Source organism: Rhinoraja longicauda, chromosome 28, assembly GCF_053455715.1.
Source record: "Rhinoraja longicauda isolate Sanriku21f chromosome 28, sRhiLon1.1, whole genome shotgun sequence".
Taxonomy (NCBI): Eukaryota; Metazoa; Chordata; class Chondrichthyes; order Rajiformes; family Arhynchobatidae; genus Rhinoraja; species Rhinoraja longicauda.
In genome coordinates this window covers 22,681,468-22,694,809 of record NC_135980.1, presented here as the reverse complement: position 1 = coordinate 22,694,809, position 13,342 = coordinate 22,681,468, and the positions used below count along the sequence as shown (strand labels likewise).

At 40.9% G+C, this 13,342-nt stretch overlaps 1 protein-coding gene across 1 annotated transcript in view; it reads left to right on the top strand.

Moving 5' to 3' along the window:
- rexo1 (REX1, RNA exonuclease 1 homolog) overlaps window positions 1-13,342 on the top strand; it is a 61,175-nt gene that overhangs the window by 24,131 nt on the left and 23,702 nt on the right. The window contains exons 3-5 of the mRNA XM_078423599.1: window positions 6,193-6,288; window positions 10,695-10,899; window positions 12,041-12,201. Coding sequence (XP_078279725.1) covers window positions 6,193-6,288; window positions 10,695-10,899; window positions 12,041-12,201 — 462 coding nt within the window. The remainder of the gene's footprint in view (window positions 1-6,192; window positions 6,289-10,694; window positions 10,900-12,040; window positions 12,202-13,342) is intronic.

The window sequence follows — 13,342 nt, the reverse complement described above, 5'->3', positions numbered from 1 at the left end:
ACTGGAAGCCAATTTTGAACTGGCCTTTATAACTTGCTTACTAAAATATGTTTGAATATCATCTGCAACCATTTTTTCCTTAAATTGCTTATTGTTTAGTTTAGTTAATGGGTGAATTTTAAAGGCACTGTCACTTACAGTAAAACTCAACTAGATAATTTTGTCAGACTTTTGCAAGCAATCTTAATATTAAACCTTGAAATGCCAATGTTCTCGGTGCAATTTGCTGTTTGGCCTATCAAGGTTTTTTTTTCATATTTCTTTAGCTTTTTATTTATTTATTATGTGTAGTAACTGAATGTGGGCCTTTTAGCAAAGCCAGCATTTATTGCTAATGCATGGAGACTTAGCTGGTGGGCCACTTTCTTGAATTGCATTTGCCTTTGTGACAAAAAGCTGCTCCTACATACAGCCCCGTTATTTATTTTGGGATTTTCACCCACCAACGTCTACATCTTGTATCCTTCTACATGGTGAAAGTCAAGCTGCCAAAATCTTGACTAATTGTTGTTGTCTGATACATTGATTCTCGATGTGGGAGGTATGTAAAGAGGTGCTGACCTAGCATACTTCCCTTCTTCAGTAATATGAAGTACTTTGAGTTAAAATTTAAATTAAAATGAATAAAATTAAAATTAAATTAAATTAAATTACTAGCAACAGTTTTCTATCACACTCCTGATTATGTGCCTTTGGAGGACAGAGTTTCTGTGGAGTTGGTTAATGAGCTATTAGAAACATAGAAATATAGAAAAACAGTTACAGCAGTAGGCCATTCAGCCCTTCGAGCCAGCACCACCATTCAATATGGTTATGGCTGATCAGATCATCCAGAATCAGTACCCCGTTCCTGCTTTCTCCCCATTCCATTAGCCCCAAGAGCTATATCCTACTCTCTCTTGAATACATCCAGTGAATTGGCCTCCACTGCCTTCTGTGGCAGATAATTCCACAGATTCACAACTCTTTGGGTGAAAAGGCTTTTCCTCATCTCAGTCCTAAATGGCCTACCCCTTATTCTTAATCTGTGACCCCTGGTTCTGGACTCCCCCAACATCGAGAACATTTTTCCTGCATCTAGTCTGTCCAATCCTTTACAAATTTTATATGTTTCTATAAGATCCCCTCTCATCCTTCTAAATTCCAGGGAATACAAGCCCAGTCGACCCATTCTTTCATCATATGTCATTCCCGCCATCCCTGGAATTAACCTGGTGAACTTACGCTGCACTCCCTCAATAGCAAAAATGTCTTTCCTCACATTAGGAGACCAAAATTGCACACACAATATTCCAGGTGCGGTCTCACCAGGGCTCTGTACAACTGCATTAGGACCTCCTTGCTCCTAAACTCAAATCCTCTCGCAATGAAGGCCAACATGCCATTAGCTTTCTTCACTACCTGCTGTACCTGCATGCTTATTTTCAGTGACAGATGTACAAGCATGCCCAGGTCTCGTTGCACCTCCCCTTTTCCTGATCTGACACCATTCAGATTATAATCTGCCATCTTGTTCTTGCCACCAAAGTGGATAACCTCACATTTATCCACATTATACTGCATCTGCCATGCATCTGCCCATTCACCCAACCTATCCAAGTCACCCTGCAGCCTCATAGCAGCCTCCTTGCAGCTCACACTGCCACCCAGCTTTATGTCACCCACAAACTTGGAGATGTTCCATTTAATTCCCTTGTCTAAATCGTTAATATATATTGTAAATAACTGTGGTCCCAGCACAGTTGAATTGAATTTTTGAAGGGGTGACCAAGGAGGTAGATGGGGGTAGTGCAGTGGATGTGGTATACATGGATTTCAGTAAGGCTTTTGGCAAGGTCCCACACAGGAGACTAGTCAAGAAGGTAAGAGCCCATGGGATCCAGGGCACCTTGGCAAAATGGATAAAAAACTGGCTTAGTGACAGAAGGCAGAGGGTGATGGTAGAAGGGTGCTTCTGTGACTGGAGGCCGGTGTCCAGTGGGGTGCCGCAGGGATCGGTGTTGGGTCCCTTACTGTTTGTAATCTACATAAATGATCTGGATGTCAACGTACAGGGCATGATCAGCAAGTTTGCAGATGACACAAAGGTAGGGGGGGTGGTGAATAGCGAGGAAGGGATCTGCAAGCTGCAGGAAGATATAGATGAGATGGTCAGATGGGCGGAGCAGTGGCAGATGGAATTTAATCCTGAAAAGTGCGAGGTGATGCACTTTGGCAGAAATAACTTGGAGAGGGAGTACACCATGAATGGAAGGACTCTAGGGAAGACAGGGGTACAGAGGGACCTTGGAGTACAGGTACACAAGTCCTTGAAGGCAGCAGGACAGGTGGACAGGGTGGTTAAAAAGGCATATGGGTTACTGGCCTTCATTAGCCGGGGCATCGAATATAAAAGTAGGGGGGTAATGATGGAATTGTACAGAACACTGGTGAGGCCACAGCTGGAGTATTGTGTACAGTTCTGGTCACCAGATTATAGAAAGGATGTGATAGCTTTGGAGAGGGTGCAGAGGAGATTCACCAGGATGCTGCCAGGGATGAAGGGCCTCGGCTATGAGGAGAGACTGGGCAGACTGGGGTTGTTTTCCCTGGAGCAGAGAAGGCTGAGAGGGGACATGATCGAGGTGTACAAGATCATGAGGGGCATAGATAAGGTAGATGGCGGGGAACTTCTTCCACTGGTGGAAGGTTCAACAACGAGGGGACATAGATACAGGGTAAGGGGAGGGAGTTTCGGGGGGATGTGAGAAAGAACTTTTTCACCCAGAGGGTGGTTGGAGTCTGGAACTCACTGCCTGGGGTGGTGGTGGAGGCGGGAACACTCACAACGTTTAAGAGGCATTTGGATGGGCACTTGAAATGCTACAACATTCAGGGCTACGGTCCAAATTCGGGAAAATGGGATTAAAATTAGACTGTGTTTGGTAACGGGCGGCGCGGACATGATGGGCCGAAGGGCCTCTTTCTGTGCTGTAGGACTCTATGACTCTATGACACTGAGTCTTGCGGCACCCCACTAGTCACTGCCTGCCATTCTGAAAAGGACCCGTTAATTCCTACTCTTTGCTTCCTGTCTGCCAACCTGTTCTCTATCCATATCAATACCTTACCCCCAATACCATGTGCTCTAATTTTACACACTAATCTCTTGTGTGCGACCTTGTCAAAGGCTTTTTGAAAGTCCAGATACCCCTTATTTACTGGATCTCCCTTATCCATTCTACTTGTTACATCCTCAAAAAATTCCAAAAGATTAGCCAAGCATGATTTCCCCTTCATAAATCCATGCTCTTTGACCGATCCCGTCACTGCTTTCCAAATGCACTGCAAAAACATCTTTAATAATCGACTCAAGCATCTTTCCCACTACCGACGTAAGGCGAACTGGTCTATAATTCCCCATTTTCTCTCCCTCCTTTCTTAAAAAGTGGAGTTACATTAGCTACCCTCCAGCCCACAGGAACTTATGCAGAGTCTATAGAACATTGGAAAATTGGAAAATGATCACCAATGATCATTTTCATATTCACGACAGAATGCTCAGCACCTGACATTCTCTGCCAGCCATGCCATTTAAGTGCCAGGTTCAGTTCTGTTTCCATTTAATATTTAGCTCAAGAATGTTGGTAAGAGGGAACATGGTGGTAATGCCATTGAATGTCAAGATAAAGTAATTATCCTCTATTACTATGTTATATGATATAGTGATATGTCTAATCAACACATTTATCCACTTTACACACAGTATTTGTAAGCAAGAGTTGTTAAGCAACTCAACAACATCTTGGCACCATATCCAATGGGTACATTTGTGATGTATTTTTTTCACTGTTCTCTCTGGAGGTCTTTAGTGATCTGTTGTTTTTCAGTAATTTGAGTAAATGAAAAGGAAAGCATTTTGGGCCTCCCAATGGGACAATGTTGAGTCTCAAGCTTCTTGCAAATAGGTGTTGAGTTTGTCTCTGGAGGAATGTAACTGGGAGGAGATGTAATAAAATTATGGAGCTAATGGCAAGTTATTTTTATTTCTTCCCATTTCCCCCAAGGATTCATTGTTCTCTACACCTCACACTCCATGACATAATTGGTAATTAAGCTAAAACAGGAGGAGGATTGGTCTGCCCCAAGGGATGATTCCTTTAGATAATTTTCATACATTGTTGCTTTACCTGTGTATAATTATGGAAGAATATTCGTTAGTGTACTGAGCATTTCCAGTGTTATCCTTCTTCTGCGTGAACAATGGTTAGAGGAAAGTCATGACTTAAAATGAGCATCAGCAAGCCACCGTGTTTATCAATCTTCCGAGTGTGTGTTATTTTCAGATGTTTAATAGAAAACAGCCAAAGGGATTAATATAAATTGCCAACAGGAAACCTAGGAGCTCATACTACATATAGTTGCTCTAGTAGGGTATGAAAGTAATTCTAGCAATAAAAGTAAGTAATATCAGGTGTTTAAAGCATTAAAGCAGTAACTGAAAATTATATGGATGCAAAATAAAATGGTATTTTAATTTACTGCTTCATGATTCCATTTAGAACCTGCCATGCTTTATACATAGTCAGAACTAGACTTCAGAAAATCCAACAAAATGGTAATTTTTCATTAGTTTTATAATAATGGGATAAACTAAAGCTGAATAATTTGAATATCAACATTCAAAATTAAGAATGGTAAAAGACTCATTTTTTGATGCCATGAAATATCCGCATAGACACTACACTAATTTGTATCGCCCGTTGCCAGACATCCTAAAAGTTTATATTTTTGATTGTTTTTACTTTCTCTCAGTTCCCTGCATAAAGAATTCAAGGAATTGTACATGTCATGGTTTGGTATTCTCATTCAAAGGGTCCCACCCTCTCCTGGCTGATTAGCAAGTGCGAGGGTGAGCACAAAATGTGACCATTTGAAACTTGGGTTTCATGTATTTAATCATTTTCCTTTTCCTTCTTCCTGTTTTCCCAAAGTCTTATCACTCAAAATTTCATAACCAAAATTTCATGTTTGTCCCCTGTCCACAACCGTAGTAGATATTTTGCTCTGCATATAAATAAGTTAAGTTATAGGAGCAGAATTAGGCCAGTTGGCCCATCAAGTCTACTCCACCATTCAGTCATGGCTGATACATCTTTCCCTCTCAAATCCCATTCTCCTGCCTTCTCCCCATAACCCCTGTCACCCGTACTAATCAAGAATGCTTGGTATTTTGTTGCATTTAATCATACTAAAGGAGATCTAAGCACAGACTCGTTTCCAATAAAATAACTTGAACACTTTTAATTTTTATGCAAATTTCCAGCCTTGTACATCTTTTGCAATTGATGCCCCTGTGATTACTTCTATCAGTATGCACAAATAAATTATTTATGAACCTGATGAACAGCTGCAGTCCCAGCACAACCTTCCAAGACTTTTACTTATGATCTCACTTAGTGCAGACATTCTTTAGGCAACCCTTTTCTTATGAGATGGAGGGTAAAAAGGTCCTGTGCAACATAGAATCAGACATCCAGGCCTGCCCGAAATGTCGCCTGCACCTTTTCTCCAGAGCTGCTGCCTTACCCGCTGAGTTACTCCAGTGCTTTGTGTCTAACTTCTTAAAATTCCTGCATTCTGAGTTCTTCCTTATTTGAAAAGTTGATTCACTTGCATCAACCAGCATTCCTCCTTCCAAATGCCATATTTCTGCTGCTGTGACTCATCAAAGGATGCACTTTAAATCTAGTCATTTTTCCTCCATAATTGTAGGATGAATTGAGCATTTTCAGCACTTTGTATATATGTTTGTTTATAGCATTTTAACATATTTTGCTTTGATTTTTCGCAGATTTTACCCTCCGTTCAGTCTACAAACTGTGGGCTTAACACTTGAGCAGAGTTGGTGAAAAGATTGCTGATTATAACTATAAATTATGTATTAATAAAACCTTAATTTATTGGCTGAGTTTAACCTCTGTGCAATTTTCCGTATTAACATAATGCACATCATGGTAGGAGGTGCTTACTCTGTATTACTGAACCACTTTTTATAATATAATTTTCCAATTTTATTTTTAATGTGTGCAGGAAATTACGAAGTTATCTTAATACAACATACAAAAAAATGTTCTGAGCAATGTAGAGGGACCATCTTTCCCTGACTTACAAATTGTTTATGAAGATTTTTTTTGTTTTTCACAAAAATAGATTGTACTGGAAAGTAACGAAGAAAAAGAATCAAATTTAACTACACTATTCCCAGGACAGAAAAAAAGAATTTCACATATTTCAAAGCAAGAAAATGTAAGTGAAGCAATGAGAAATCCCATTTTCTCTTGTACTTTACAGATTTCAAGCCAAAGACTCTTTAGAGAATTAGATTCATTCATTTTCTCGCCTGGTACTGAAGTTGAGATTTGATTAATTTAAAAGTCGATAAGTACATTTAGCAATTTTGCTGTATGCTGTTACTGCCCGAGTATCCTTTATCAAAAATAGAAAATATTATCCAGAGGAAATCGTTTAAGTAGCAAATATCATTGTTATGTAGCTGTTGTGAATATTCCCTGTTTTGAGGAACAGTTAAGCACAAAGTTAACCAGCGATCATACACAGCAGCAGTGTACACTTGCTGTGTTTTAGTTAAGTTTACGAGGTGGCCGACTTGTGAGAATTGTGTCAATGGAACTGGCTCATACACGATAAGGAACAATACATGTGCAGAAAGACCTTGGGTGACGGCAGTTGCCCACATCAGCTCTGCAGGCCTGAGACATCAAGGCTCCAAACAAGATTGTACTCGAGAGATAAAAGGGCTGCAACCAGTGTTACTTCTATGACAATCAGGATACCTCAGCTGCAGCAGAGAAATATTTAAATTGTTCCTTAGCCAAGTTGCCAGGCAGAGGCAGATGGCTCTGCCATACAAGAGCTCTCTCAATGGTGATCTTCCATGTTATATTATAAAGCACAGAATGAGAAAAGGTGTGTCTCTACTCCACCATTAAATCAGCTTTGGTTTATGCAGCTGCAATAGCACAGGATCAGAAATCAACAAACCCTTAATGTCTTTTTTGAGATACTCTCATTACTATAGGAAGTTAGCAGATTAAAGGACAGCTCCAAAGCAGTTCCCATAGTAACAGAGACAGAAGGCACTGTAGATGCTGAAATCTTGAGCAAAGCACAGTATTAGACTATAAGAAAATAACTGCAGCTGCTGGTACAAATCGATTTATTCACTAAATGCTGGAGTAACTCAGCAGGTCAGGCAGCATCTCGGGAGATGAAGGGTCTCGACCCAAAACATCACCCATTCCTTTTCTCAGAACAGCTTGTACTGGAGCCTACCAGGGAGAAGGCAATTCTGGATTTAGTGTTGTGTAATGATCCTGATCTGATAAGGGGACTAGAGGTAAAAGAGCCATTAGGAGGCAGTGATCACAACATGATAAGTTTTACTCTGCAAATGGAAAGGCAGAAGGGAAAATCGGAAGTGTCAGTATTACAGTATAGCAAAGGGGATTACAGAGGCAGGAGCTGGCCAAAATTGACTGGAAGGAGGCCCTAGCAGGGAAGACGGTAGAACAGCAATGGCAGGTATTCCTGGGAATAATGCAGAGGTTGCAGGATCAATTTATCCCAAAGAGGCGGAAAGACTCTAAGGGGAGTAAGAGACACCTGTGGCTGACAAGGGAAGTCAAGGACAGCATAAAAATTAAGGAGAGGAAGTATAACATAGCAAAGAAGAGTGGGAAGACAGAGGATTGGGACTCTTTTAAAGAGCAACAAAAGTTAACTAAAAAGGCAATACGGGGAGAAAAGATGAGGTACGGGGGTAAACTAGCCAATAATATAAAGGAGGATAGCAAAAGTTTTTTTAGGTACGTGAAGAGGAAAAAAATAGTCAAGGCAAATGTGGGTCCCTTGAAGACAGAAGCGGGGGAATTTATTATGGGGAACAAAGAAATGGCAGACGAATTAAACCGTTACTTTGGATCTGTCTTCACTGAGGAAGATACACACAATCTCCCAAATGTTCTAGGGGCCGGAGAACCTAGGGTGATGGAGGAACTGAAGGAAATCCACATTAGGCAGGAAATGGTTTTGGGTAGACTGATGGGACTGAAGGCTGATAAATCCCCAGGGCCTGATGGTCTGCATCCCAGGGTACTTAAGGAGGTGGCTCTAGAAATAGTGGAAGCATTGGAGATCATTTTTCAATGTTCTATAGATTCAGGATCAGTTCCTGTGGATTGGAGGATAGCAAATGTTATCCCACTTTTTAAGAAAGGAGGGAGAGAGAAAACGTAATTATAGACCAGTTAGTCTGACATCAGTGGTGGGGAAGATGCTGGAGTCAATTATAAAAGACGAAATTGATGAGCATTTGGATAGCAGTAACAGGATCATTCCGAGTCAGCATGGATTTACGAAGGGGAAATCATGCTTGACAAATCTACTGGAATTTTTTGAGGATGTGACTAGGAAAATTGACAGGGGAGAGTCAGTGGATGTGGTGTACCTCGACTTTCAGAAAGCCTTCGACAAGGTCCCACATAGGAGATTAGTGGGCAAAATTAGAGCACATGGTATTGGGGGTAGGGTACTGACTTGGATAGAAAATTGGTTGACGGACAGAAAGCAAAGAGTGGGGATAAATGGGTCCCTTTCGGAATGGCAGGCAGTGACCAGTGGGGTACCACAAGGTTCGGTGCTGGGATCCCAGCTATTTACGATATACATTAATGACTTAGATGAAGGGATTAAAAGTACCATTAGCAAATTTGCAGATGATACTAAGCTGGGGGGTAGTGTGAATTGTGAGGAAGATGCAATAAGGCTGCAGGTGACTTGGACAGGTTGTGTGAGTGGGCGGATACATGGCAGATGCAGTTTAATGTAGATAAGTGTGAGGTTATTCACTTTGGAAGTAAGAATAGAAAGGCAGATTATTATCTGAATGGTGTCAAGTTAGGAAGAGGGGATGTTCAACGAGATCTGGGTGTCCTAGTGCATCAGTCACTGAAAGGAAGCATGCAGGTACAGCAGGCAGTGAAGAAAGCCAATGGAATGTTGGCCTTCATAACAAGAGGAGTTGAGTATAGGAGCAAAGAGGTCCTTCTACAGTTGTACCGGGCCCTGGTGAGACCGCACCTGGAGTACTGTGTGCAGTTTTGGTCTCCAAATTTGAGGAAGGATATTCTTGCTATTGAGGGCGTGCAGCGTAGGTTCACTAGGTTAATTCCCGGAATGGCGGGACTGTCGTATGTTGAAAGGCTGGAGCAATTAGGCTTGTATACACTGGAATTTAGAAGGATGAGGGGGGATCTTATTGAAACATATAAGATAATTAGGGGATTGGACACATTAGAGGCAGGAAACATGTTCCCAATGTAGGGGGAGTCCAGAACAAGGGGTCACAGTTTAAGAATAAGGGGTAGGCCATTTAGAACGGAGATGAGGAAGAACTTTTTCAGTCAGAGAGTGGTGAAGGTGTGGAATTCTCTGCCTCAGAAGGCAGTGGAGGCCAGTTCGTTGGATGCTTTCAAGAGAGAGCTGGATAGAGCTCTTAAGGGTAGCGGAGTGAGGGGGTATGGGGAGAAGGCAGGAACGGGGTACTGATTGAGAGTGATCAGCCATGATCGCATTGAATGGCGGTGCTGGCTCGAAGGGCTGAATGGCCTACTCCTGCACCTATTGTCTATTGTCTCGCGAGATGCTGCCTGACCTGCTGAGTTACTCCAGCATTTAGTGAATAAAACAGTATTAGACTAATTCAGCAGGTCAGGCAGCGTCTGTGGGGGAAATGGATAGGTGACTTTTCTTCAGGCTGATTGTAGTAGGGGGGGAACAACTGAAAAAGAAGTGGGGAAGGGATAAAGCCTGGCAAGTGATGGGTGGATACAGGTGAGGGGAATTTGATTGCCAGATGGGTGGAGTAAGTGGCAACGGCTAGTGATGAAAAGAAGAAAGAGGGTGGCAGGTAAGCAGAGAAGAGGAGTTAAATGTAAATCCAGAGGCAGGGATATGTGGAAGGAGATGGGGGGGAGGGGAAAGAGAGGTGAGAGAGTGGGAGAAATAGATGTGCACAGGGATGGAGGGGGCACAAGACAGAGAGAAGGGGTAGGGGGGTATTACTTTAAATTAAAGAGTTCAATGTTTGTAATACAGTAGTAACAAGGAACTGCAGATGCTGGTTTTACAAAATAGGACACAAAATGCTGGAGAGACTCAGCGGGCCAGGCGGCATCTCTGGGGAGCATGGACAGGTGATGTTTTGGGGTGGGACCCTTCTTCAGACTGTTCAGATTGTGTCCTTCAACGCTTTTACTGTTGGGTTGCAAGTAAACCACAAAAGGTAGCAGCAGTAGTAGGGTTTAGGTGAAGGTTGAACACAAGCACCTATGTGGGCCTGTTGATTGAAATAGACAGCATGCTGTAAGTTTAAAGCAGGTTGCCACGGTATGATTTGAACTTGTGGCTTTGTGGCACTGGACTATTCTATTTAAGCTAAAATCAGCAATGAATGAGTTTCTTTGAACAGCCACTTCAGGAGTACAATAAAGATAAATCATCTTTAAAACATGATTTAAAGAGATTTAAATTTCTTTTAAGCCTCAACCTAGTATCTGGGGCTGACCTTTGGGAGATAGTTGTAGGCTCTCCTTATGCATATGCAGGTAATAACTTAAATTATTTTTCCACAGGTAGAACCTGCCAAACCAGTTTTCCGTCCTTTTCGTAGATTTACTGCCCAAGAGGTTTGTTATCAGCGGGGTCTGATGGCACATCAGCAGGCTGCACAGCTTGCAGAAGTAGAAACATCAGTCGGTGTATCTTTCATCAACCGAGGACAGAAGAAGAGAATTGCACATACGCCAAAACCGGAGATGACATTACCAGATAATCAATGTAAACAGTCCTTTCAATTATTATACAAGTCTGGATATAATATTGTTAATTTAGCAGTATTCCTTTTTGTTCCTGGGAATAGTTGTGACCCATCACTCTATTACCTATGATCTTTGTATATGTATCTTTGGGTCTAATTTTATGTCATTTGGGTCTGATGTCAGTTTTGAATGTCTCTCCTTGCTAAAGAAGACAGCAATTATAGATATGATGCAGTGTTTTGGCTCGGGTGAAATGAAAAGTCACTCTTAAAACTCAACACAAGAATTCATAGCTTCACATATTTTGGAATTAAAATATGCATTATATACTCATTTTATCACTCCATGCTGTAGCATGTTAGAGTTGCTGAAAAATAATTCTCTGGATAGGATTGTCAACCTAAAAAAAATGTTGAATAGTATTGACCCAACTATCATCTCACATCAGTCCCGTAGGTGCAAATTTCCCCTCGTGTATGACTGAAATCACAAAATTATAAGATTTTTGCTTTGTTGGCAATTAAAAGAAAACATAATTTTCCTTAAGTGACTCAAGTATGTATCTCTAAAGGTTGGTAGAAATGTTCAACTTCCTACTTTCTTCTCGCCCCTCATGGCACATACAAAAGCTATTGATGGGAGACAATTTAAAATTTGAGGTTGATTCATTTTTGTTGGGAATGTTAAGAGTTACAGATAGTTACAGATACAGGTAGATCTCATTAAATGGTTAAAAGGCTCAGACAGCTGTGTTTATACAGCTTGAATGCCAATTCAAAGCGTCAATTTAAAATGTGTGTCTGGACAGTGAAAGACTTTGTTTTTGAAGGAAGCAGCACATCCTCCTTTGACCCAAGCTAACATTCCCCTTTGGTAACTTGTGGTATAAAGAATTCGAAGCAGGAATTCTGGTGCATTTCCTCAAGGATTTGATTCTCATCTTCCCCCTCCCTCAACCCCCAAAACCATTTTAGAGTTCCTACCGGCATTGTTCTTTTGGTTAAATAATTTACTGCTAGTTAAAACATTCATCTTTGGCTATATTAGGCTGTACCCAATCCCATGCAAATGCTTTTGATCTTAAACAGATGTTAAGCATTAATAATATATAGATATTTGTTGTTTGAAGTTTTGTGTTCTTACTTTTTTTTATCCTTTAGCTCCAATGAAGCTGAACACAGAGCCAATAAAAAGAACTGCATGTCCTAATAGCCCAAGAAACAGCAGATTTGGCTTAAAACCTCAAACTGCCATTGGCATGGCATCAAAAACTGTATCAACTTTTGCACAGAAGAGGATAGCTCATACTCCAACTTTGAAGGTAAACCTTTTTCACTGACCTACATACATGCCAGAAAATGGAAATGGTAAATTATTTCGAGTATTGTAAAGTATTTGTCAGTGTAGCTCCTGATTCCGGTTCACTTGCAGCAATTAGATTGAAATGTCACTTTTTTTAAAAATCCTAGCTACCGACCTTCTCATTCTTAACCCCCCCTCTTGTTAGAGAAAAGTGTTACAAATCACCTGTGTTGCATCCAATTTGAATATTTGCCTTTGTGCTAAATGGCACATTCGAAATATTATTTAAGCAGTAGCATTACAGTCTATCACCTTGCAAGACAGTTCTTCCATTTAATGTTACTTGAAATAAATAATTTGTAGTTGTAACCTGAAAGACCTAGGGTTGGATTGTACCTTGCCTCTCTGGTCAGCTCCTGTGCTGAAGGACCAGATACATTTCATGTCTGGTGCCACAGCACAATGCCAAGCAAAGCTGGTGCAGTCAGAGCAGCCGTGTTCAGTTGAATAACATTGACCTTAACTTTAAAAAGCAAAGTGAAGGAAAGAAATGTATCTACTTATTAATTCATGTGTTTTTTTAATGTTCATAAGTTAAATGTGCTTTTATTTGATTTGTTACTTTTTAAAAATTAAATGTCTCTTAACTGTTTCCAAATGTCTCTGATTGTAGACATTTAGAAGCATTGGGAAGGACCTCTTGATGGCATGAGTTGTCAAAGAGCTATGAGAGTTGTCTGTTGATGGCCTTAATTTCCACAGCCTGTGATCTAGTTAGTATTTGTGAAACTGCACAGCAGGAAAGACGTTGAGACATTGAAAGCATTTTGGCTGTATGAAGTAAGTGAGATGCGGGCTTTCTGCAAGAAAGGAGAGCCTGATATAGGCCGTGCCCAACATGACTTGGTCTATAATCTATAGGGAATTATGTCAGTCAGTTCCAGGAGAATAAATTGAGTTTCCTTACCAAATCCAGTCCAAATGGTAATTGGCAAGAAAAATGATAATGTCATGTGGTTTCTTTCTTCAATTTATATGTAAAGTGAAGTTTAGGTTAATGGGCAGTGACAGTTGACCTGTGGAAGTGCATTTTGTAGAGGATGCCGAAGTATCTGGAAGAGTCTCGAGCTAAAACAGTGAAACTAATTCTTATACTTGGC